Source organism: Stylophora pistillata, chromosome 2, assembly GCF_964205215.1.
Source record: "Stylophora pistillata chromosome 2, jaStyPist1.2, whole genome shotgun sequence".
Lineage (NCBI taxonomy): Eukaryota > Metazoa > Cnidaria > Anthozoa > Scleractinia > Pocilloporidae > Stylophora > Stylophora pistillata.
This window is the reverse complement of record NC_142520.1, coordinates 55,094,878-55,119,877: the sequence shown is the minus strand read 5'-3', so window position 1 is coordinate 55,119,877 and position 25,000 is coordinate 55,094,878. Positions and strand designations below refer to the sequence as shown.

General features: G+C 37.9%; 2 protein-coding genes and 1 pseudogene across 5 annotated transcripts in view; 2 read left to right on the top strand and 1 right to left on the bottom strand.

The window, feature by feature from the left end:
• The window catches only part of LOC111344527 (neurochondrin), a 130,882-nt gene extending 117,578 nt beyond the window's left edge, over nucleotides 1–13,304 (bottom strand). For 2 of the 3 annotated variants that reach the window (XM_088748480.1, XM_088748482.1), the window contains exons 1-2: nucleotides 11,948–13,304; nucleotides 4,183–5,003 (exon numbers count right to left, since the gene is read on the bottom strand). In XM_088748480.1, the coding sequence (XP_088604606.1) occupies nucleotides 4,228–5,003; nucleotides 11,948–13,244 (2,073 nt within the window). In that variant the 5' untranslated portion in view covers nucleotides 13,245–13,304 and the 3' untranslated portion in view covers nucleotides 4,183–4,227. Of the gene's footprint in view, nucleotides 893–4,182; nucleotides 5,004–11,947 lie in introns of all 3 variants that reach the window. The other variant, XM_088748481.1, reaches the window with a different exon arrangement.
• On the top strand, nucleotides 6,232–8,894 carry LOC148740464 (uncharacterized; annotated as a pseudogene). Its single transcript, XR_015996546.1, has 2 exons — nucleotides 6,232–6,587; nucleotides 7,358–8,894. The product of XR_015996546.1 is annotated as an uncharacterized LOC148740464 (transcript).
• A 127-nt stretch (nucleotides 13,305–13,431) lies between the features above and the next one.
• The window catches only part of LOC111344528 (WD repeat-containing and planar cell polarity effector protein fritz homolog), a 21,501-nt gene continuing 9,932 nt past the window's right edge, over nucleotides 13,432–25,000 (top strand). The window contains exons 1-10 of the mRNA XM_088748479.1: nucleotides 13,432–13,717; nucleotides 15,721–15,768; nucleotides 16,518–16,639; nucleotides 17,454–17,513; nucleotides 18,044–18,161; nucleotides 19,635–19,762; nucleotides 21,030–21,107; nucleotides 21,616–21,716; nucleotides 21,826–21,888; nucleotides 24,642–24,741. Coding sequence (XP_088604605.1) covers nucleotides 13,657–13,717; nucleotides 15,721–15,768; nucleotides 16,518–16,639; nucleotides 17,454–17,513; nucleotides 18,044–18,161; nucleotides 19,635–19,762; nucleotides 21,030–21,107; nucleotides 21,616–21,716; nucleotides 21,826–21,888; nucleotides 24,642–24,741 — 879 coding nt within the window. The 5' untranslated portion in view covers nucleotides 13,432–13,656. The remainder of the gene's footprint in view (nucleotides 13,718–15,720; nucleotides 15,769–16,517; nucleotides 16,640–17,453; nucleotides 17,514–18,043; nucleotides 18,162–19,634; nucleotides 19,763–21,029; nucleotides 21,108–21,615; nucleotides 21,717–21,825; nucleotides 21,889–24,641; nucleotides 24,742–25,000) is intronic.

The window sequence follows — 25,000 nt, the reverse complement described above, 5'->3', positions numbered from 1 at the left end:
TGACCCGGCATCTAAAGAAAGGTTTATAAAAGCCTGCAAGGAGTTAGAAGATGAGACAGTCAGAAGTCAGTGAATGGCCAAATCCAATAGGGGAGCACATGCAACTTTATATGTTTAGACATTGGAATGCATTTGAAGATTTGGGTGCGCGCTTAAGGTGGAATAATTTTTTAACGTGGATGATGTGACCGAGGTGTTTGCTTCGTTGCATAGTCCCTTGAGAAGCCATTCAGATGGGATGAGTGAATTGATGACTCTGACATAAAAAATATTCACCTGAGTGGTTTAAAAAGACGGCAGAGTTGCATCACTTTATCAAAGATTGGTGAGCATGGTCGGGCGAGGAAGGAAACATTTACAGTGCAACATCAAAACATTGAAAAAGAGACTACAGTGGGAAAAAAGCACATAGTCACCCACTAGAGTTTGATTCTAGGATCTTCACACTTTGGGAATCAAAGAATAAAAAGAGACTTTATAACCTTAAACGCAAGATTAAAAAACAAGAGAAAAAACATGAAGCTCTTAAACAAAAAGAATGTGATATTAGAGAATTAAAACAGAAGCAATTGATAGAGAAGTTATCATCAAGCCATCGTTTATTCAGTGTTTGTACCTGTGATCATGTCGGGGGTCAAATAACATCAAACTCAAATGCAAGTGGAAGAAACAAAAGAGAAAGCATGCAGGTAGCATGAAAAGAAGCATGTCTTCCACGAGTATCATGTGTGTAGTATGTGTCAGAGGTATAACATTCGTTTCACGTGACACAAGAAACGAGTCCTGATTGACAGCAAGTATATGAAAGCAAGCCAAGCCACAAGGTGTCCTCTTTTTGCTTGGGTACGATTGCTCGCTCCATCAAGATAAGAGGCTCTTGTGCTTAGGACGTCTGAAGTAGATAGAGATTTCACCCGAAGATCCATTGTACAAGGAGACATACAAGAAGAAAAAGAAAAAAGCCATATGAACACACAGTACCAATATTATTTGCTGCACTGCCATTTGCAGAGATAACACCCACGCTAAAAACCAGACCAGTAAAATTTTTTGTAGATAACGGTTCATTAGACCATAAAGAAAACAACACTACTTCAACTATGCAAACAAACTGTCCAACCACCAGGGCCTTCCCTGGGGTACCCTAGACAGCAACAAAATGTGATAAAAATATCACATTTTAGGCTTTTAAAGAATTTTGTGAAAATAATACAAACAAGACATCAGAAAATTAAAATAAAGTAAGATTTAAAAACATGTTTTACCTGTGGCTTTTTTTCATTGGAATTTTACATTCCTTTTTTACCTTCCCACAGTTCTCTTTTAATGTGTTTCTCATTATTACGGTAACAAAGTGTATTCAAGTCAGGTTACACTATTCCTTAAAAGGAAGATTGGCAACATTTATTATATCATTTATTAAGCTCCATGAGTATTGTAATTTCAATCACTTCAAAACCATTTAGTATATTTTAGGGACAAGAAATTCATTTTACTTAAGACAAATCAGGAGTGAGAATAATAATATAATTCATTCATAATTCAACATTTATATAGCGCAAACTACTATATAGATAATCAGTCGCGCTTTACAATCAGTTAAGGTGAGATCGGACGTCAGAATTCATGAGGCGCACTATGCAGCCACTTCAGTCCATGTATTGATCTCACCTTCCCTCCCCAATTCACCCTAGATTAGACACTACACAAAGATAGACCACAACACCGGGCACTACGTGCCCTGTGCTTTTCAAAGAGTGTGTTGGTTCTTTAACGTCCCACAATTTTTATCACATATAAGGGCTTGTGAGACAGGACCTCCATTTATCGTCCCTATCCGAGAAGACTAGAAAGTCTAACCATTTGTAGATATTATTACAAAGACAGCACTTTCTTCTCAGTTATTTAAAGACTTAGAGTGTTGGTCCAGCCAGAGTCGAACTCTCGACCTCCCGCACAACAGTCCAGCGCTATACCAATTGAGCTATACCAATTGAGCTAGATTGGTTGAAGTTGTGGAGAATACAATTGTGGACAAATTTATTTTCACAGTACGGCAATAGTTTAGTATCCCACTTACAACCTTAAAAGTACTTCATGCTTTGACGGAACTGTTAGTTTGGAGGATTCAACCTCACTTTAAGGGAGACAAAATTCATCTATTCTCCAGAATAGATTAGCAGAGAGCAAAAACTTGCTCTGATCTGCTGGAGACTTAAAGATGTGAAGACCGTTTTTGCACACTACTGGAGTTTCCATATGAATTACCTGTAGCAGTGCTGGAATTGATAGTTTTGGAGAAACCCAACCTGTGTGGCAGCTGAAACTGCACTTGAAGCAATTAGAAATTGACTAACTTGACCAACAGCAAGATGTCATCAGAATTGCCTGATATTTTTCTAGAATTGATGGTTTTGAAGGAACTCAACCTGTCTAGCAACTGGGGCAACTGAAGCAATCAGAGATTGACTACCTTGACTTGGACTTACAGCCAGTTGTCAATGACACCTCTAAATTTCCACCCATTATGAATATTCCAGCCTCCCACAGCTTTGACAAATGAGACTTAGGACCATGAAAAAAAAACCCTCTTCAGCACAAATCACCAGAGATGGTTTACAAGTAGTGAAGAAGACTTTTCCGTACAACTTTTTTAACTCTAAGAACAGGACAGCAAGATTAACGATCTTGTGCAGAATGCACAACCTTCCAACAAAGTGTTTAATTTCTTCAGGATTGGTTTAAAAGAAGATCCATGTCACCAGCTGTGGCTTAAGGTAGCTTTCAAATTCATAATATTAATAACTATTATTATTTAATACTTATTTTGCACAAATTAACATGTGGATATGATTAAATGCGCATCACAACACTTTTCGGGGACTTTGGCTGGACTGCATTCGCAGTTTACAAACAATCGATGGAAACTTATTTGAAGATGCCCCCTACCCCCAATTCCCAGTAAACAGGCCAGACCACATCACAGTAATCTGGTGAGTGGCTTCTTTAACATCCCCTGCCTAGCCAAATTTACTAATTAATAGATGCAGGAGACGGGACCTACAGTTTATTTGTCCTTATCCGAGAAGACTAGAATGCCCATCCATTTCTTGATATTATAGAAAGGTAGCGCATTCTCAGTTATTTAAAGACCACAAGTATTGGTCCGGCCAGGACTCAAACCATCGACCTCGACCTCCTGCACGACAGTCCAGCACTCTAACCAACTGAGCTAACCGTGAGGCTGATTATAGTTAATTCAAGAGGGAGCCCATCACATAAAAGCCTTGCAGTTTCTACCAGCCTTTTTTTTCCACCTTTGGTATTTTCCTTTTCACATTTGTAACTTGATAATTTAATTTATGGCAAAAATTAGTGAAACAAATAGCTATTACATGTTAGTAATAATATTTGTCTTAAAAGGCTTTTTTTAATGACTGCTCATATAGTTTGTATGCATTCTGGCTATATTGTTCCCCTACTGTAAACATATAACATCCTTTTAATTTTAAGGTGTACCCTCTAATTATAAGAATAATTAATTACTATTTTCTGGACAATACACTACTTAAACTTGGTACGAGATACAAGAAAGTTGTCGTTGTTGCTGCTCCCCTGTTCTCTTTTAAGAATTCATTTGTTAGCTTCATAGCATACTACTAAGACAGAGTTTAGACCAGCCTGCAGAGCACTGTGGTTCACCTTTTTAGATCAGTTAAAATTATTTTTGTTTTGTCCTATTTGTAGGTTTTAATCTTATGACAACTAAGACCAGGTGGCAATAAAAAATTACAATAAATTATTGCTAAAACCATTAACATACATTTTGAAAAGGCTACAAAGAGCTACTCCACAACATTTCTATAAGACCATTTTCATTAAAATCATTTTAAAGCAAGAAAACCTTGGAGCTTTACCACAAACAATTGTCTACTGATTGTGGAATCTTAGTACAGTACCACAATTTGTACTGTAGTATATGAAGACCCACTGCTGCTCTTTCAATGCAGACAAAGCTGCAAGAAAGAGTTTACGTAGAGCACAGTCAATTACACTACAAAATAACTTCCGTCTTATATAATACACAGTAAAGAACAATGGAGCTGTTATTTTTTTAACAACGATTTGTCTAACATGGTAATATAACATGCCTCCTCAAACTAGAAAAAATACATCACTTACCCTTGGTCTCAGTTTTTTCCCAGGATTTTCCTCTTGTTTGTTAGTTTAATTCACAATATTGACTACTTCTTCACACCATCCACTATCCTGGAGAAGCTCTTTCACGACAGACATGGAACTTGCCAAGGATAAAAGCACTTGTACACCTAGAGTCCAAAGTTCTGAAATGTCATCCCAGAAACCTCTACACTGGGTGGCAAACTCAGTCTTTTTATCACCTTGGTCTCCCTGTGTTTTGCCAGTAGTAGGGTGTCTTGCCTCCTTCAAGATTTGAATGGAGTTTTTAAGGAAATCTGATACCTCTTTATGATCAAACAGTGCTATTTTTCCTCCATCTTTGTGGCACTTCACAAACAGAAGACCAAGGACCACAAGATTCACTGAAATAGTGACATTTACATCTCCGGAGAGAAACTGCAAAGAAGACACCAGAGCGTGTTTGCCAATCTCCTTGAGAGCTTCAACTTTTGTTGCAAGTTCTGGTTCTGTCACAAGGATGTTCAAGAAAATACCAAGCATGGTGACGAGACACATCTCAGACTCATCATCAACAGTGATGTTTTCTGTTTGTTTATGCCAAATGTTCCAATGATGAAAAAAGTACTTAGATAGCAGTTCAAGACCTTCCTTTTCAATGAGGATCTTGCGCATTTTATCATTGGCAGAGAGGTGACACAAGGGTGGTAGCATGAAACGCACAATGTCACATTCATTTTCTGAATGATGCCGCATCAAATTCCCCAGATCTGGTGAACTAGCACTTCTCTCTGTTGAGCTTGAAATAGCATCCTTCCTGTCATCTCGAATCAACAGCTTAAATTCTATAAAGAAATATATTCTTCATTAACTGTAAACTAAAAAAAGGCATTTTATCTTTTACTAATCTCTTGATCAAATTACCACAGTGGAACCTCAATTTAACAAATCCCTTGATGATTAAGTCCTCACCATAACAAACAATACTTCAGTTTCAGCCAACCAACAGTTACAGTAAAATGTGCGCCATAGAACCTTGCGATAACAAATCCCTGATATAACAAACCTTGGCACTTCAATAAATCCAGGTTCCACTGTAACACCATTAACTCCTGAGATTTGAAAAGAAACTCTTTTTATTGATGCCCACACATTCCTTGGCAATTAGTCCTTATTGCTGCCCATACATTCCTTGGCAATAAGTCCTGAGAATAGACCTCTTCAGCAAGTATTTTTTGTTTACCAATTTCAGTTCATGTAACAATACCAAGGCATGACCCAGTATTTTTAAGAAGGCCAATGCCATGCACAATTTTTAAGGAAAACCTTACAAGATTCTTAATGGACAGATACTTTAAATGATGGATAAAACTTTATATATACGCCGTTTTAGATCTGTGACAATTGTATTTCTTATTTTAGCTTTCAATACTTTTTATTTTTACGGAGGACCTCCCTGAAAACCATGTATTTACGTGACGGGCGCTTCCTCCTTAAAGATTGTTTATCATTATTATATTATTATTATAACTTTTCAACTTACAAGCCAAGTGGCTAGTGACCTCTTAGTTATGAGAATTTCAGTTTGTTTACTAGCCAAATTGGCTAGTGGAAATCAAAAACCACTTGCCAAAACTGAATTTCTACTAATCTGTGGCTTGTGGGCTACTATTAAGTGTCGAGCCCTAACAATACTCTAGCCAGCTGTTCCTTTCAACTTTTGTTTATTATGCTTACCTGTGCACCTTAACGAGATGAAATTTGAAACAAACAGTCCTCTGGAGTGTAATCACAGGGGTTGAAATGGGTAAATAAGGCCCGGTTCAAACGTCGAACTTTACATGTGCCGAACCTAATTATTAGGTTCGGCACATGTGAAGTTCGACGTATGAATCAATTAGGAACGGCACTTTTGTATTTGGGTCGACTCTGCCGTTCTATTCGACTGAGCTAGTCGAATAGAACGGCAAAAGATCGGCTTCGATTCATACGTCGAACTTCACATGTGCCGAACCTAATGCATACATTATGCATACATTAAATTAGTAATTTTTTTCCCACAATCCCACTAGTTTTTACGTAGTTGTCATGCGCAAAAGACAACATTGGAATAAAATGGCGGGGAAAGAAGAGCAATGTTGTTCGTCTTGCCTAAAAACTACAAAGTATACTTGTTTGAAGTGCAAGGAATATTTCTGCATGCCCTGCTCCATCTTTGAGGACGATGAAACTGTCATTGGTTGGAAAGCGGGGAGTTCAGTGGCATATTGCGAGCCATGCTTCAAAGAAGTCATGGAAGAGAGCGAATTAAAGACCGTGAATGTTGTAGATGACGATTCTGATGAATCCCGCGAAGATACAGTTCCTGAGAAGCAAGAAGAACGACCTTCCACTAAAAAAAAATCGGTGAATGGAGATAAAAGGAAAAGGTCAGTGTACAAACAATACATCCTCATGTATAGTTTCGAATATGAAACAACCCTTACTAAGTATAAGGTATAACATCACGTGGCAATAGAAGCAAAGTTTGCTTCTATTGCCATGTGATGTTATACCTGTGATCTTTAAAACTTGTTTCCCACCATTAACAGACAAGTTAAGCAGTTACTTACAAACGTTTGTAGATGAATGTTAATATAAGTAATGCAGTGGAATATAGCAAAAGCAGATATTTATATGTAGTGGATAAGATATAAATATATATATTATTATTGTAGTACTAATCATCCTTATTGACCCCCAAAATGGCTGCCTTATCGCATGGTTGCAAACTAAGAATTCTTGAAAAATATTTCGAAGTAAAAAGGATGCTTTCCTCGCCTGATGGAAGTTTCTGTCTCTATATAAATGGATGTTTAAACTAGCAGATATTCTTCTTGAGTGGTATTTTCCCTGCTGTTGTTATGTTTTTTAGACACTATTTTATTTGGCTATTTCACTTCAAATAACCTGTGCAATTCTATCCCCCCTTTTGACCATTTTCTTAAGCTCTGCAAAAACACTTGAGCTTATGCACCCTCACAGTTCAATAATCTTTTGAGTTATTGAACAATTCACATAAATCTTTCACTTATCATGATCAACACTGGCTAAGCCATCTCCGAAAAGGAAAAATATTTTGGTTGAATAATAATGTATGTTATTGTTATCATTACCTCGATGATAAAGTGTGTTATTGTTATTTTTCTGCCACTGGTAGGAAACAAATGGCTGAATCCGACGATGATGATGAGGTAGAAGAGGATGAAAGTGATGGAGACTCGAAAACATCCCGCAAACTTTTCTTCAAAAAAGCAAAAGGAAACAAGAAAAAGAAACCTGGTCGCAAAGCCAAGTGGTGTCCACGGGTACTTGATGATCTTATAGATATCATCGTGAGTAGCAACTCATATAAAAAGAAACTTATTTTTACAAACACAAAAAATCAAAGAAATGGAGAGCTGTATGGAGAGATTTTGAAAGAAGTTAAAGCTAGAGCCTCTGCAAGGGGTGAAAACTTCAATTTCTCTGTTAATCAGTTGCGTAGCAAGTTCAAAAAATGTGTCTGCGTGTGTAAGCAAGCAGCCCTGACACAAAAACAGCAACTGGGATCAAAAGATTTCAGGAGGATCAAGGATTTGGCAAGTGGTTCACTGCTTTGTTTGAAGTAGTGAAGACAAGAGAATCTTGTCAGCCTGATTTAGCACTGGAACCCTCAGCCTCACCTTCACCTAGTGATCTTTCGGGAGAATGTGTGGATGATAGTGCCAAAGAAAAAGAACTATTTGTTCCTGTGAAAGCAAAAAGAAGGCAGTCATCTAAAGAGAGATTGGATACAGCAACAATAGAGGCACTGACCCTTGTAAAGGAGGCTGTTCAAAATGACCCCACAAAAGAACTGATATCATTTATGAAAGAAGAAATGGAAAAGTCTAGACAGCATGAGCTCAAATTGTTTCAGCTTTTGCTCAACCAAAGAAGTGAGGCCAGCTTTCACAGCATTCCCTATTCCAGCAATGAACACAGATATAACGCAAATTTTAGCCCTTACCCAAGCTGGCATAGTGGTGCACAGGCTATCCCAAGTCACCCAGGATCGAGCATGCCTGAATGGTCCCCTGGGGCACCTTATCAGGATGCAATGGGATTAGACCAAAGTTTTGTTGCTACACCTAAATACACGCGGTTGTGATGATCACGCATAACCCCCTTTTTGTGCTTAATGATATTACTCCTCTGTTCCTGTTAGTATTTTTTTCTTGTAAAAAAAAAGAAGCAAGTCGATGGTTAATGTTTTGCACAAAGCTTGTGAATTTTGTTAGGTAATAAATTCAAAAGTTCATGTTCAAAGTAAACAGTTTTAATATTGTAAAAGCAATTTTTTACAACACATTATTGTACAGCTGTAGGGAAGTGTTTGCTTTTTTACAGCACATGTTCAATCAGTGATGTTATAAACATCTGATGATTAATATAGTTTGGTCAATATGATTTGGAAAACGCAATGAAAATATATAGTTTATAAGTCAATGTCATTTAGTGAATTGTGTAAAACTATTGGAAGAAAATGGATTATTTAAGTAAATAATGAATTATTTAATTTAAAGGATTTATTTAAATTTTATTTTCCTTCATTGAAAACAAATATTCCATTTTAGATATTATGTACATGTATATTGAAATCGGTTTGTATTATTTACTTACCATGACAAATTATGTGACATGGATCGAATAAATAACAGAGCACGTTATCATCATTTTTATGGAAATAATATTGACTTTTTTTGGTTTAATGTATTTCCTTCCACCTGATATTTAAGTGCACAGGACTTATATATTGTTCCTAAAATATCCATACCCACCTCATTGAGGACAATTGCACTTTTTGAACAGAAGAGATCCTTAAATGGCCCAAGTTGTTGAAGGAAAGTATGGAGACAAAAAGGGGAGTATGGATATTTGTGGAACAACACTATGTAAAAAACCATTTTTAGTCCCTTTATGTGGGTAGTGCATTTCCTTCTACACCAATGATGCTCTCAATCTGCTTAACTCAAGTACATCAATACTGCAAGTGGTACAAAATGGTGAGCCTTAAAAACTTCTAGCAAAACAATATAAAGTTCAATGTTTTGGGATATCTGTATTGAATGTTTATTGGAAGCTAACAGTAAGAGTTGCTTGACATTATAACCACTATGGGTTCTTTTTGTTAAATTTTTGACACTAACACGCATTCATCAAAGAGCTATACAAAAGACACTAACAATCAACTCATGAAAGTACTGCAGTCCTTTTTAACTGTGGGATTGATACACTACAATGTAGTAAATTTACCTTGACCATGAAACAGTTTGCAGTAGGTATGTTTAAAAGAATATTGAAGTGTATCGGTCTAGTATGGTCTTTTGTTTTGACTTAAGGTACATTTCTTTCGAATTGGCCCTTCAGAATATTACATTCTTTTTAAGCTATATGCACGGGTGCTAAATACACCCCTAATTACTTCTTGGCTATTGACTAGTCCTCAGCCCAGCAGCAGCTAATTGGGGTTAATCTAATTGTGCAGTATCTGTTTCATGGTCCAAGCATAATCATACAAAAGCCAGCACTACTTCAGCATCATTAGGGATACTCACAAATTCCACCACTATCAAATAGATGTAAAGTTGACTAAATGTTTCACAACTACTCTGATTTTGCAATAAGTTGTGAAAAATGAGTGCTACATGTACATGTATGTATTGGGAAATTTGTGAATATACCAATGCCCCCTTAAACTAATAATGGACTATGTAGCAGTTAACAAACTTTCCCTGTTTGCTTCTCAAGCCATAATTTTGCACAAAGTGCATCTCTGACTCTAGCTGCCTCATAAGAAGCATCCTTTAGGCTTGGGCAGTCGCTCATCTGCAGCAACTTTCTCAACTCCTCCCTGTCCCTCTTTCCACCACTTTCATCCACAGATAGATCAAGCTTTCTTGAGATAGCATCTCCCTGCATAATACAAATATTATGAAGTACAATACATGCTAGGGTGGTTATGCGGACTTGATCTCGGCTGGTTTCACTTTTCCGGAGTAGGACTCTCCACCTACCCTTAAGTTGGCCGTATGCAGCTTCTGTGACCATGCGTGCTCTACTCAAGCGATAGTTGAAGTAACGCTGCTGAGGTGTCAATACAGCATTGGTAAATGGCTTCATTAACCAAGAACGAAGGGGGAATGCAGAGTCTCCAACAATGAGGGGTGGGACAGTAATTTCACCCACATCTTTACCAATTGTTGGAATAAAACCTTCTTGTATTGAGTTCCAGAGGTCGGTGGAACGAAAAATTACAGCATCATGGGAGTTCCCGGGGAACCCACAGCTGCCCCAAACAAATCTGTAATGGGAATCTACCAGGCCCATTAGTATTATGGAATAAAAGTTCTTAAAGTTATGATATTCCTTGCATGCCTCAAGTCCACCAGGAGGGCATTTAATGGGAATGTGACAGCCGTCTATTGCTGCCCAACAGCAAGGAAATTGCCAAAACTCGTCCATATCCAACATTTTTTTCTTAAAGTCATCCTGAGTCTTGGGCATATGACTAGACACGCACTCACTCCAAAGATGGTCAACAAGGAGCTGGCAGACTTCATTAACGATGGAACATACCGTTGATACTCCTAAACCTGCCATCTCTGCGATAGTATAGAAATAATCTCCGCGGCCCAGTCGATACAAACAAAGACCTAGCCTCAGTTCTGGGGAAATTGGATCCTCCGTCACTATTTCTCTAGCAAGAAATGGGCCAATGCGATTTAATATGTACCTGAACGTTGACCGAGAAACCCTAAATGTTTTCTTGAATCTCGCCTCCGAATAATTGTTCCAAGCATTCTCCCACCATCCAGTGTTTCTGGTCAACCGACGACAGGAGCGAGACACAGGAGTGATGCTGTTTCGTTGCGATGAAATCAACAATAAAACAAGCAAACAAGTATTCAATACTTTCCTCCTCCGAGCTACTAGGTTGTTTAATGCCATTTGCATGTTAAGGCGCCTTCTTCTACCTTCACGGATGGCATTAGCGATTAGAACTTCTTCAGCATTGTTTCCCGCGCTAGAAAACTCCGCCATGTTGAATTGGTTGATTATGATTGACCGCTGACCATAATGGGTTTAATTTTGTTATTCGGCAGTTTGGTTCGACTCTATTAGGATCGACGTCTGAATCAACTGCCGAACTTAATTATTTAGGTCGACCCAAATAGGTATTAGGTTCGGCACATGTAAAGTTCGACGTTTGAACCGGGCCTTAAACATGCAAACTCGAGAGGTCTAATTAGCTTTCAATCCAAACAATAAAAGTTGGTCATTCAATTCCTCACTACTGAAATTTTGTCAATAAATTTCTTTGCAAAGCATTCATTTGAACAAAAGTGAGAAAAATTATCTCAGATGGGACTACTTTTGGCTACAACAATTCTAAACTTTTTGATTGATATTTACCAAATTCAAAGCTGTTTTGAAGCTGGACAACCTCATTGGAATGCTGGGGAAAAAGAACCTAATTCAACCAAAAACTGAAAAACACCTTTTGTTATTCCTTTGAAGGATAAAACTGAAGGACAGCTACAAGCTTGTCTGGATATTTAGTGAGTTGGTCACACCCCAAGATTCCAGATTGAACCATGTCGTGTTAATTGGACACATTTTAAGTAGCCAAACGTTGAAAATTACTAACCATCGGTTAACGGGTTACTGTTGTTTCGAGCCCTGACGTGGGGAGAGAAAAAAAAAACCAAAGAAAATATTACAATACCTGTTGCAATTGACTCCTTCCCAAGCTTCAACAGAAATGGAAGTAACCTTCCGACATCTTCTTGTAAAGCCAAAGTTTCTTCGGACATCCATGAACAAAGAACGCGGACCGACGCTACCACCACTCGGTTTTGTCCAGTTCGGCGACCTTTGGTCTCTCTTTGTGCTACTTGGTCTAAATACAAAACAATAGAGTGAATGGCCTCGGTTGTCAAGGAATATACCCTTGAGAGGCCATTGCTAATAATAGACGGAAAATGAACTTGATTGTGTGTTTGAACAATAGCGAAGTTGATTGCTTTTTCAAGGATGTTGTAGCAGCTACCAAGGACAATGGCTTTAGGTTCGACTTCCTCTGATGTGTTACCGTCCAAAATCATTCTTATCTCGACACTGACAATCGTAAGGCTTAAAACAAATAGTCCTTGAGAATCTTGTTCTGAAAATGTAACCATCCAGTCCATTCCGACCAGATCGATAATTACCGACAATAGAATCAGAGAGGGATCCCTCTGTGACGATGAAATTCTTGAGTGCAGAATATCGTTCAAAGCCTTATAAATGTCGGTCAGCCACGAATGATCTTCTAACCCTTCAAACGTAGACTTTTCAGCACCTGATAAAAAAAGTACCAAATAGCTACAAAGTTCAAATTTACTGCTGTTTTGAGTTTCCTGGAACAGCTTACTCAATGCACTCAGTGCGCCAAGAAGGTCTTTGCTCTGTTGCCGCCAAAGTACACGTGGTTCATTGTTCAGGATTCGAAGCAAGATTTCAGTAGCTTTCTTTGAATATTTTTCTTCAAGGATTTCACAGAGCGTAGAAATTGCTCCCATTTGAACTAAATGTCTCATTCCAGTCGAGGAACTAGCAAGAGAAGCCATAATTTGATAACAATTGTCCACGATAGCAGAGTCACCTCGTTCCGCCGCTTTGATCGTGGCCAGGAACATGGGAATTTTGTTTATCATCTCGCCGTGAGAGCAGAGCTCTTCATCCGTTGCAAAGCAAGCCAGAATAGTCAGTGAGAGCGATTGATACACGTCTGAAGGACAGCCGTTGGGTACACTTCTGGTACTCAACAATCTGTTCAAAAACTTGAAACCGATCGCGTCGAAAAGTTCCCTTCGCCCAGTGACATCAACTGCGTTCGAACTGACCACCTGAGTGACCAGCAGCAATGCTGCAAAACGCTCCGTGTCTGTCTTTGCCCCTTTAAGAAGTGAAATACATTTCTGAAGAGAAGATTTGGGTTTCCCATTCTCGCTTGGGTGTACTTCGTCAGTGACTTGGCTCATGTTCACGCAGAGTGACTATCTCTAGTTCAAGTTATCCTTAACTGAACGATGTCAGACAAGTTGAACCTCAACTTGAAAGCGAGGATACAACTTTATTCCCAGGGTCCTCTCTCTCTTCCCTCACCATACTTGACAATGGCACAGGAGCCTGGAAACGAGGAGCAGACCACTGAACAGTTTTTTCTTTAAAAATGACACAAACGATGTCCCGGACATCAAAGAAAAGCAAAGAAACTTATCATACGTAATACAAGTTGCTTAATTCATTGTTACTTTCATAAGATCGAAAGAAAGAACTAGGATGGTATATGTAACGTACATGACGTATTGCGTGTAAACGCAATATGGCCGGCTTTGTCGAGTTCGTGACTTTCGGAATGTAACATGGAATAACTCGCTGTGTAGAGATTAAATGGCCAGTTTACTCGGCCATTTGCACTTTTGGTCATTGAGGAAGTTTTCCAACAAGACAGGCAAGTGTAACTAGAAATTCTATCGGTCACTGTTGAAGAATGAAGAGCTTCCCGGGAGCTGTATCTAAGTGATTCAAAGTGACAGTATCATAATGATATGGAAGCCATTGTTGTTCAAAGCTTAATCGACCTAAGAAATGTATGTTTTATTGAAAAGTAATAGGGTGTCATGATCGGTGCTAAAGCTCTTATGATTAACCATGAAATAACCTCGGTTACCGCGTACGTGAAGTCTGAGAATTGATATACTTTTAAAATGTTTCTTTGACAGAGCTTTGAAGATTTAAAAAAAAAAAATTGCAACAATCTGCATTCGGTGATTCCTAAATAAACCAATGTTTCCATAGGTTTTGTTTTTCCTGGATTAAAAATCGATTCAAGGGCCCTGATCATAAACTTTAAAATAGAGGGGGGAAAGGCATTAATAGCTTCTTTGATAATTCACCGCAAGATCCATGAAAAATATTATGTCCTGTGCCCAGTGCAGCAGATGCAGGGCACAGTACACTGTAGTCTGGGAAGTGCCAACCACAGTGCAAAAATAGTCAACACAAGTTGATCTAACTGTATAAATTTAATCATCAACTAATTCAAATGCGGTGAAAACTAAGAGGGGAAAATTACAACGGACGAGATAAGGAAAGGTGCGAAGACTAATTATAAAGAAAAGGAATCGGAAGGAAAATGAAACAGAATACAATAGACTGCAACTTACATCTAATCCTGTCTTAAAAGTGTAAAGAAACTCCAACGTTGCATAACTCAAACAGATAAAACTCCAGTAAAACACTCCAATGTGACTCCTTCAATCTCCTAACTCCAACTTAGTACTAAGGGGGGCATTTTCTAATAAGGGTATAATTGTAAACTGGTTCAAACAGGAACAACTAGCTACATAAGCCATGCAAACTGTGAAGAACATCATACAAAAAATGTGGGTAAACTCAATAAAGAAACAAAACAGAACTACAGCTATTTTGAATTAGAGCAAAGGTAATTATGTAATCAAAGTCCTTTTTAATGTTCATTACATTATGGTTCAGAGTAAATAAGTGAAACTTGTTTTGATTATTTGTATTTTGATATTTTGTGGATTGGTTAATAATAATAATAATTTAATATTTATATTGTGCAAATTAACATGTGGATATGATCAAATGCGCATCACAACACTTTTCGTGGGACTTTGGCCATACTGGATCAGCAGTTTACAAACAATCGAAGGAAACTTATTTGAAGATACCCCCTACCGCCAATTCCCAGTAAACAGGCCAGACCACATCACAGTAATCTCGTGAGTGGGTTCTTTAACGTCCCCTGCCTAACCAAATTAACTGATTAATAGATGCGGGAGACGGTTAATATTCACTTGTTATTTCCTGTCTAACATGAAGCCAGAATATATAAGTAGCTTGTGTGTTGTACATTATAATGTGGAAACCTCAAGAGGCACCAACAAACTTGTTGTCCATGTAAGATTACAGGAGATTGTTGTCCATGTAAGAATACAGGAGATTGGTTAATACTCACTTGTTATTTCCTGTCCAACATGAAGCCAGAATATATAAGTAGCTTGTGTGTTGTACATTATAATGTGGAAATCTCAAGAGGCACCAACAAACTTGTTGTCCATGTAAGAATACTACAAACTTTGGGTTAAAAAATCTACTCCATTTTTTTGTGCCAAAGTGTGGCACTGCTTTCTGAATGATTTATGCTTACCAACAATTTATAAGAAATTTAAGAATGCTACCCAGGAGAGCTACATTTGTAATGTACAGTCTTTTAAGATCTTCCCACTGTTATGATATTAAGTGTTAGGGTTGTTTACTCAATTAAAGTAATTAGAAAATTAGTTGTTACTCATTTTTTAATTTCTTATTATAATATTATACTTTTCTTGGCATATATATTAGCATGTAATGGGTTAGAGCGCGCAGATTGTGTGGTGCGGGAGATCGAATAAAGAGAGTTGGAATAAAGTTACTTTCTTGCTCAAACAGGCTCTGATATAGGAACACATATTTACCACGACAAAGCTTCTGGGACAGGTGACTATTTTTTCATTAACTGTTCTTTGTGAAGAATTTGATTTTACTGGTAGTGGTATTTTTGTGTTAATGGTATGTTGGATGATATTCTGTGAGAAAAACTTGTGTTAGAAGTGGAAAACTTTCCTCTGAAAATTTATTTGAACCTGGAAGTATCTAGATCTGTTGATTATGATGTGTAAACATCCAAATGAAGGGATTCCTTTAAAAGAAATTTTGTCTGTGAGATTGGGTGAAATTTGGGTGAAATTTTGGTTTTGCTCTGGTACTGCTTGTACAAATCCTTAAATAAATAAAATTTGAAAATATGATGATCAACCATTACACCTCAACATCTTGTGACAGTCTTCATTATTCTTTTCTGTGTATGTTAAATTTATCTTCCTCACCTATTTCTGCACCTTTTTTGAGCAGAGAGCAAGGGCATAGCCAAGGGGGAGGTCACACTGTGTCAAACAGAGGGTACTCACCGGGACCCAGTTGTTCAAGTGACAAATAATGCTATGCTGTCCTATCAACTGGATGGAGATTTATTTATGGACAGTACTATTCAGCCTTTGAACTAAGGGGGCCAGATTGTCATGTTGACCCGCCATGATGTATTTTACTTGAAAAAAGGTCACCAAAGGGAGGTCACTGGCACCTCAGGACCTACCCCTCGCTGCTGTGCCCCTGGAGAATTATTACAGGAAGTACTTCCATCCCCTCCCCCATAGAGAGTTTACTGAGTTTATTCATTTGTGCATTAGGCTCAGCAGGGGACCCACCTTACTCTGAACAAAAGAGACTTTGGGGAGAGGAGAGGGGAGTGTCATGGACACCAAAAAATCGCAGACCAGAGAAGCTAAGAGATGTGCTTAAGGAGTGTGAGGTCAGGCCAGTTGCTTGTTTAAGTTGGCATCATCAATCCCTCTTTTTCTTCTTATTTTATCAATACATTTTTGAATAGTTGGCAAAGAAGAAATCAGTATTTATATGTCTTATGATTGCTATGTAGTGCAAATATTTCTAATTAATTTTGAATGCACATTAAGTCATGTTTTAAACTGAGGGCAAATTTTGGAAAGTTTTGATTATTTTATTTTTTAGGATTAGGGTGAGGAACAATACTTTATGTTCTCAACTTTTATTTATAACATAACCAAAGTAAAGCACGCACTCTGATTGGTCAATTTAGCGTCCCCCATTTGCCCATGGGTGTACGCTGCTGACATGAGCTAATGAAAAGACTGTTTTTCCACGCATGCTTGTTTTTTCTGGACACGTAAGATTTGTTAAATAAAAGGGAACTCTCTAGCTACAATGTATCAATGTTATGTTATAAAACAAATGGTAAACACCACAGTGTACACTATTGAGTTATGGAGGCACTTGGGAGGTTTGCTAAGCACTCAAGAAGCTAAAGTTGCTCTCGGCTATCACCTCGAGCGACTCTTACGCTTCTTTCATGCTTAGCAACCTCCTGCCTGCATCCATAACTCAATAGTGTACGCTGTGGTGTTTACCATTTGTTAAGTAGTATTACTGCTACATTGTTCGTAATGTAATAGGGTCTTTTTCTTCAAATGCAATGAAAAGACTGTTCTAGAGGCAATAGTTGTTATATCAAAGAGATTGTAATATGCCATTATATGAGAATTTTTAATCCAACATCTGCGCACTTTGATTTTTTTCCCATTTTAAAGGATTTGTTACAGCAGAACAGAGTCCTTGATGTTCGATGGAGAACTTTGAGAAACATTCAGGTGTGTCTGGGTTAAAGAAAACTGATGTAAAAGCAGGGCACATGAAACCGACAGGGCACATGAAACCGACAGGGCACATGAAACCGACAGGGCACATGAAACCGACAGGGCACATGAAACCGACAGGGCACATGAAACCGACAGGGCACATGAAACCGACAGGGCACACGAAATCGATAGTTTGAGTGACGTGTTGTGGTGATGCATTTTCATCGAGTGAGTGGGGAGCACGTAATTAGTATTATTCACAAAGTGATCAAGGCTAGAAGTCTAGCTGAAAGCTTTTACTTTTTAGGGAAGCTTATTCACTGTGCAAGAGTTTAAACATTTCTATTCTATTTCAAAGTCCTCAACATACAGTTACAAACTAAAATGGTATTTATTGGATAAATATGCATAGTGTACACTCACCTGATACAGGGAAAGGGAATGAACCATCATCTGGAAGGCTTCTCAGTAATGGTTTCATTTTCCACCCAGGCAGAACCCTGATGAATAAAAAAAAAAAAGCTTTTGTTTTCTATGATTAGGTGCTACTTAGTAATGGGTCTTTGATTTCTATCTTGGTGTCCTCCTCTTGTGGCGATATTGAAAAAATCTCTCTTGACAAGACTTTGACTGGAAAAGTTCCCGATGCAATAAACAAAGGTATGTAATTAAATCCTTCGTATGATGGATTTTATGCATACATGGCAGACTTGATCGTTATTCTTTTTTATTATATGGCTGTGTCTCACAAGGACTGGGAACTACGGAATTCACGGATTTGATTGGCTGAAATCAATATTGAAAGCAGTTTAGATTTTCCCATCTAGACCAGCATCTGGTCTGGTCTAGGAAAAAAAGGTACAAACAATATAAAAAATTGGCGTATAAGACACAGCCAGATAATAAACATCTTATAAACCGAGCTAGGTCGGTCTACACGGGAGAATCTTGACCTCGGTCACTGGTACAGACCTCACTACATTTGGTCTGTCTGACAACCTCGGTCAATATTCTCCCATACAGACCTCCTGCTTGGTTAATAAGAACTAAGTTTTCTTGTAGACCGGCCTAACTAGCCTCATCAGTAAGTCAAAGGAACAGAAAAACCTCTCTAAGATGAGCCTTGTGGAACTAATTTACATGAGTACAAAAGAATACCAATATTGGGCCTGCCATTTATGGATACTGTCTTTACTGGTTGAAATTTCTCTTGTTTGTGTAAAATATCTACAATCGATTAGGGAACAAAATAACCAGAGATATAGAATTACTTTAAATTTTTGGAAGTTGGCTGTAAATTTCTAATATATAGTTGGGGATTTTTCTTTAAACTTATATTTTTACCATCAATTTGCCTTTTCTGATGTGTGAAATAATTTTTTTATTTAAATAATGCCGCGATGTGCATTTCATGCAGAAATTTTAAGCACAAAATTAATGTCTAACTACACAATGGTAAGGTGCATCGGCACACTTGCGTTCCAGCATTGATTCTGTAGACTCCAATTAACCTGAGATAAGATCTTCACTTTGTAGCAACTTCTGGTAGAAATACTACATAACCCTCTAACTCCAATGATCTGATTGTTAATTCTCCTCTCTGGCTGCTACATTTTTCATTGCAAATTAGTTATGAGAATTTGGTTTTAGATCACGATAACAACTTCTACCTGATGAATTTGAATGTTCTCATTAGCTGTTTGCAGGATAATTTATGGAGCAGAGGAGCAGGGATGGTGCAGTGGTGAGAGCAATCGCCTCCCAACACTGTGGCCTGGGTTCGATTCTCGGTCCTGGTGTCACGTGTGGGTTGAGTTTGTTGTTGGTTCTCGTCCTTGCTCCGAGGGTTTTTCTCCGGGTCGTCCGGTTTTCCTCCCTCTGCAAAAACCAACCTTCCAAATTCCAATTCAATCTAGAACAGTGGACAAGAAGAACCACCCAGTGGATTTCCGTTGCTAAATTATTTATTATTAATTTATTTATTATTATTTACTTGTTTTTATTTATTTATTATTATGGATATTATAAGGAGAAGTTACATCTCAATCACTTCTGGGGGTTCAAGGGTTAAGCATGGAGGGTATATGCCTTACAAGCTGTTAGAGAGTAATTTATCCCATTTTTGTTTTCCAGCAATCCTCAGAGACTCTTTTCTATTGTTTTCGCTAAAGGAAAAGCTTAAACTTTGCTACATATATTTTAATAAAAAACCTAGCCTGGACTTCAAAAAGCTGGAGAAAATGTCAGCAATGGAGCCAAAGGTATTTCTGTTGAACAGTATATTGTAAGTCAATTCTCTCTAACAAAACACCCACTTATATGTGCACGATCCTTCGCAGTAAAGCACTATTTGAGCAATAGTGAAAATCAGACCTGAAAAAAAATTTCAGGCCTGTACGGGATTCGAACCACTGACCTCTGTGATACTAGTACAGTGCTCTACCAATTGAGCTAACAAGCCAACTGGGAGCAGGCCATCAAATTAATTCTACATAAACCCGTAGATGATAAATCAAACAACAACAAACATATGAAACATATGTATGAACTGCGGTTATGAAACGTATATGTGCACGATCCTTCGCAGTAAAGCACTATTTGAGCAATAGTGAAAATCAGACCTGAAAAAAATTTCAGGCCTGTACGGGATTTGAACCACTGACCTCTGCGATACTAGTGCAGCGCTCTACCAATTGAGCTAACAAGCCAACTGGGAGCAGGCCATCAAATTAATTCTACATAAACCCTGTCACTTGATGGGCCTCCTTGCCACAGAAATACAATCCTACTCATGCACAGGATAGAACAGAGATACCGGTATACAAGCTTCTTCATACAAGGCATGAATCTACTCCCCATTTTGAAAATTCCAGGGCCATGTGATTATTAAATCAACATTTATTCCTTTATTCCTTTATTCCTTTATTCCTTTATTCCTTTATTCCTTTATTCCTTTATTCCTTTATTCCTTGATTCCTACATTCCTTCATCCCTTCATTCCTTTATTCCTTTATTCTAATGGCGTTAAACTTAACTTAACATAATCAACCACTGCCCACAAATAGCATAGCTAGTCTTAGCGGGCAGTGTGTGGACACTAAAACATCTTGCATAGATTTTGGTTCAACAAAAGATTCAACAAATATACAAGAAACAGAAATTAAATATTAAATCATGAATTTAAAAGCAGAAATGACAGTATGAGATAAAAATATAGAAATAGAAACACATGACAATAACATGAGGCAAAAAAACAGTTACTGTAGAAAGAACCCCGAGGATCAGGGACAGAGAAATTCTCTTTTTTTTTTTTTCAGAATTTTTTAAAAATTCTAGCCATGCCTTTACTTCCCACTTTCTCCTTCTTCTACTTGTCACACCCTATGCTTCACTTGACTAGATACTTGGTGAACACTACCATCTCCTCCCCTTTTTTGCTGGCTTCAGTGCTCCTTCCCTTCTCTTCATTATGGAAGGAGCTAAAATTTATTATAACAAGTATTGTTATTCTACTAATCTTCTTTTCAGACATTGTATGTTGATCTGCCTGGGCCATCAAGTAAGAGACTTGACAGACAGTTGTCAGTCAACTCGCGCCAAGACATGGTAAGAGGATTTAAACAATTTAGGGGACTCAAACAATTTCATTGTTATTGGTGTTGATTAACCTTTTGGAGATGTGATGTACAAATGCTCAGCATTGAGGATCCTGACTCAAAAAGTCTAAATTTGGGTGGTGCTGAAAATCGAAGCTGGGATCTTTGATAAGGTTCCTGTACAGTACTAGTATAATTATTAGTATTATTATTATTATTATTATTAGTGGTAGTAGTAGTAGTAGTAGTAGTAGTATTAGTATTATTATTATTATTAGTATAATTATTTTTGTATACATTAGCTGATGATTGGATGCTCTCAATTAATCATTCTATTAATTATTAATTATTAATTATTGATCATCAAATTATCTTAGCCTAAAAGGCTCTTGAATAGAGAAGTTGTGAAACCTGGATTAGAATTTAACCCTGGGTTAATGCTAGTCTCTCACCTCTGCTCTGGAAACTGGATGATATCCAACAGAAGTGAATTGTTTTGCTCTTTTTATTCCCTACAGGCACTGGTTTGGTGGTCTGGCCATAGTGAAGAGGCCTGGCCATGGTCTCCAGTGACAACTGAAAAGGACAGAGCAAACATGGCCATCTTCAGTTTGAATGGGTACGAATTTTGAACACTGCAGCTGTGAACTGAGTGATATATACACTATTTAAACTACTTCAGTCTTTATCTCTAATTAAACCATTCTTGATATCTATTGATTATCAAGGCCAAAGATTGAGATGCTGTCCAGTGTTAGATCAGACTCGGAACCCTTGCATGCTTCCTTCAGGTAGGTACTGGTAGATAACTTTTCTTTGTCATTATCATTGTTCCTTCCTCTCTGTGTGAAGAACAGGGTTGCTCCCTATGTAACAAAAAATATGAATGAATAGAGGCTGATAGTTTCGGTAGAAACTGTTTGGGGCTGCGTCGGTAGGTGTAACGAAATAATTTGGATATATCAACGAAGTTGAAATGGTAAATTGGCCACTGTAACGATTACAAAAGCTGAGGTTTCGAGCACAGACAACCCACAATTCCTCTATTCGCTCCGACGAAGGGCTAACACTCGAAATGTCAGCTTTTGTAATCATTATGGTGGCCAATTTACCATTTCAACTTTGTTGATATAACAAAAAATATGGTTTGCCCGTAACATTGTTTGAATATCAAACTTAAGGAATGGCCATTTTGTACAACAAGTCAGTTGATGTAATATTTGGAGGCAGATGTTAAACAAGACTTGGTTTCTTGGGCCATGTGATATCTTTGTAACCAAACATGGTGACAGGATTGAGTACAGGATAGACCGAAAGAAACTTACAATTATGCAGACTAATGGATAACAGGGAAGAGGAAATGCAACAGGATTACACACCTCAATCCTCCTGCTCAGCTAGACTTCAATACTTAAACCTGGATGACAATTGGAAAAGATGAAAGCAAGAATTATAATTATACAATATGAATTATTCTCCTAAGTAGGTGTGGCTGCTTCAGTCTAGCCAATACTTTTCAAGCCCCATGGTTTCTTTGGGCTTCCATGTATTTACAATATGTATGTATGTATGTATGTATGTATTTACAATATTTATACAGGCCAGCCCAGTTCAGCTTGAAGCTGGTTGAAATAGGGCCTGTACATCCCACCATCCCACCCCAGGGGAGGACATCCATCACAAAGAAATCTCGTGTGTGGGAAATTAACGTCTCCTACCCCAACCCTGCAGGAGACGGGACCTCCATTTATTAGTCCCTATCCGAGAAGACTAGAATATGTAACCATTTCTTGATATTATAGAAAGGCAGCAAATTCTTCTCAACTATTTTAAGACCTTGAGTGTTGGTCCGGGTGGGGCTCGAACCCTCGACCTCTGGCACAACAGTTCAGCGCACTATCCACTGGGCTTACTGGGCTAACTTCCATGTCTTCTTTTTCCAACCTAATGAGTCAGAGTATACTATTATTTTTTAGTTCTATGTAAGGGAGGGGAAAAAAAGGGAAAAGTACTCAACCCCTGTTACTTAGCATTTTTTTAGCTGGTATTATGTTCTCTTTGTTACATATTGGTGTAACCTTTTAACCTTTAACCTTTAACCTTTAACTTTTAAGAGTGACTAGCATCGACAGAGCTCAATAATGGAATGTAACGTCAGAGGGTATGCGGTCAACATCGCGGGCTCAAGTGTCCAAGGTCTAAAATTTAGTGAAATTAGCGGAAAATAATAAGGGCTGACCTTTAAAACTGAGGAACTCTGTTTTCATCAAAAGCACTTTCTTATTTCCAAAGGTTTTAAGGAGAAAATTAATTTCTGAAAATTTTTAGGGGGTGTACCAAGTTTTTGGAGGTTGTTCTGTAAAAGAAAAGTGGCAAGGAAAATGACGCCTCAAAGCAACAGAATAGGAAATCAACCATGCAACTGACTAAAAATCAGTGTTTCCGTGGCAAAACCTAGCACATGCGTGTACGTTATTCAGCTCTGTCACAAGTATCTACACTCTCCTTATAGAATCACTCCTGACTCAAACATTAATGTTTTAACTCTGAAGATCTGATTATTATTTCTCCCCTCTAGCTGCTGCACATTTCCTTGTAAATAGTTTATGAGAATTTGGTGTTCAATCAAGATAACAACTTCTACCTGATAAGTTTGAGTATTCTCATTACCTGTTCGCTGGATTGTGTGTGGATATTATAGAGAGGAGTTACAGGTTAATCAAGGGCAGAGGTCACTGATTTAAGGGTGTAAAGGTGTAAAGGGTTAAAGTGCACCTGACCCCAAATTTTTTTTTTTCTTTAAAAAAATCTTCATGGTTTGGTGAGCAACTCTTGGAAAAAATTTTTGGATTTGGTCAAATCCTTAAATTTTTGTACCCTGTTGAAGTACAGAAAATTGCATTAAAATCACTGCCATTTTGACTCACGACCGCATTTCAAGGATCAAGAGTCTGGCGACTAATGTGACATCACTTCAAGAACCCAACAATCTGTATTTTGCGCCATTTTGCACAGTTTAGTGGTTATGTTTGGAAGGTTGGATCGATATTGGTCGCAAATATGCTGCAGAATAAATCTAGTGCTAGAAAGACTTTCGCAGGTTGACGACTGGCCGAGAATTTCTTGAGCGTCTTCTCGAAGTTACATCACAAGTCTACTCTGCCCAGATCCCCATTTACTCGGGCATGGTCCATTCGGATCTTGACTTCAACAGGGCATAAAAAAATTAGGATTTAACCAAATCCAACAATTTTTTCGAAGAAATACTCACCAAAGCAGGAAGATTTTTTTTAAGTGAAAAAAAAAAAAAATTAGGGGTCAGGTGCACTTTAATAATTACAGGGCTCGACACTAACGGTAGCCAACTAGCCACAGACTGGTAAAAATTCAGTTTTGGCTAGTGGCTTTCAATTTCCACCAGCCAGTTTGGATAGTGAACAAACTGAAATTGTTGTGACATCTAAGTTGAAAAGTTAGTGTTGAGACCTGCATGCTCTTGGAATTTTCCGAGCAATGCTTACACATTTTGCTTTTGAATCCTCAGTTTCAATCAGCCTCACCACATACTTACTTTGGAGCAGTCATCAGCTGGAGGTGGAGAAAACAGCATCGATAGTTGTGTTTATGTTTACAATGGCACCAAGGTTGGTCAAGTAACAATTATGCACACAATATCAGCATGCATATTCTCTATACTGTTCTCTATGCATTTCCTAAGTTGCTAGCAAAGAAAATGCTGATCATTTTCTTTATTTTCATGACCTTAATGTGTTATTCAGTGGTGATTTTTTTAGGAGAAATTAGCTGTTTATAACTCTCAGGGAAATTGAAAGGGTGAAAGGTGTGTTTACTGGGAATTGCAGAAGAGGGAGCATCTTCAAATAAGTTTCCTTCGATTGATTG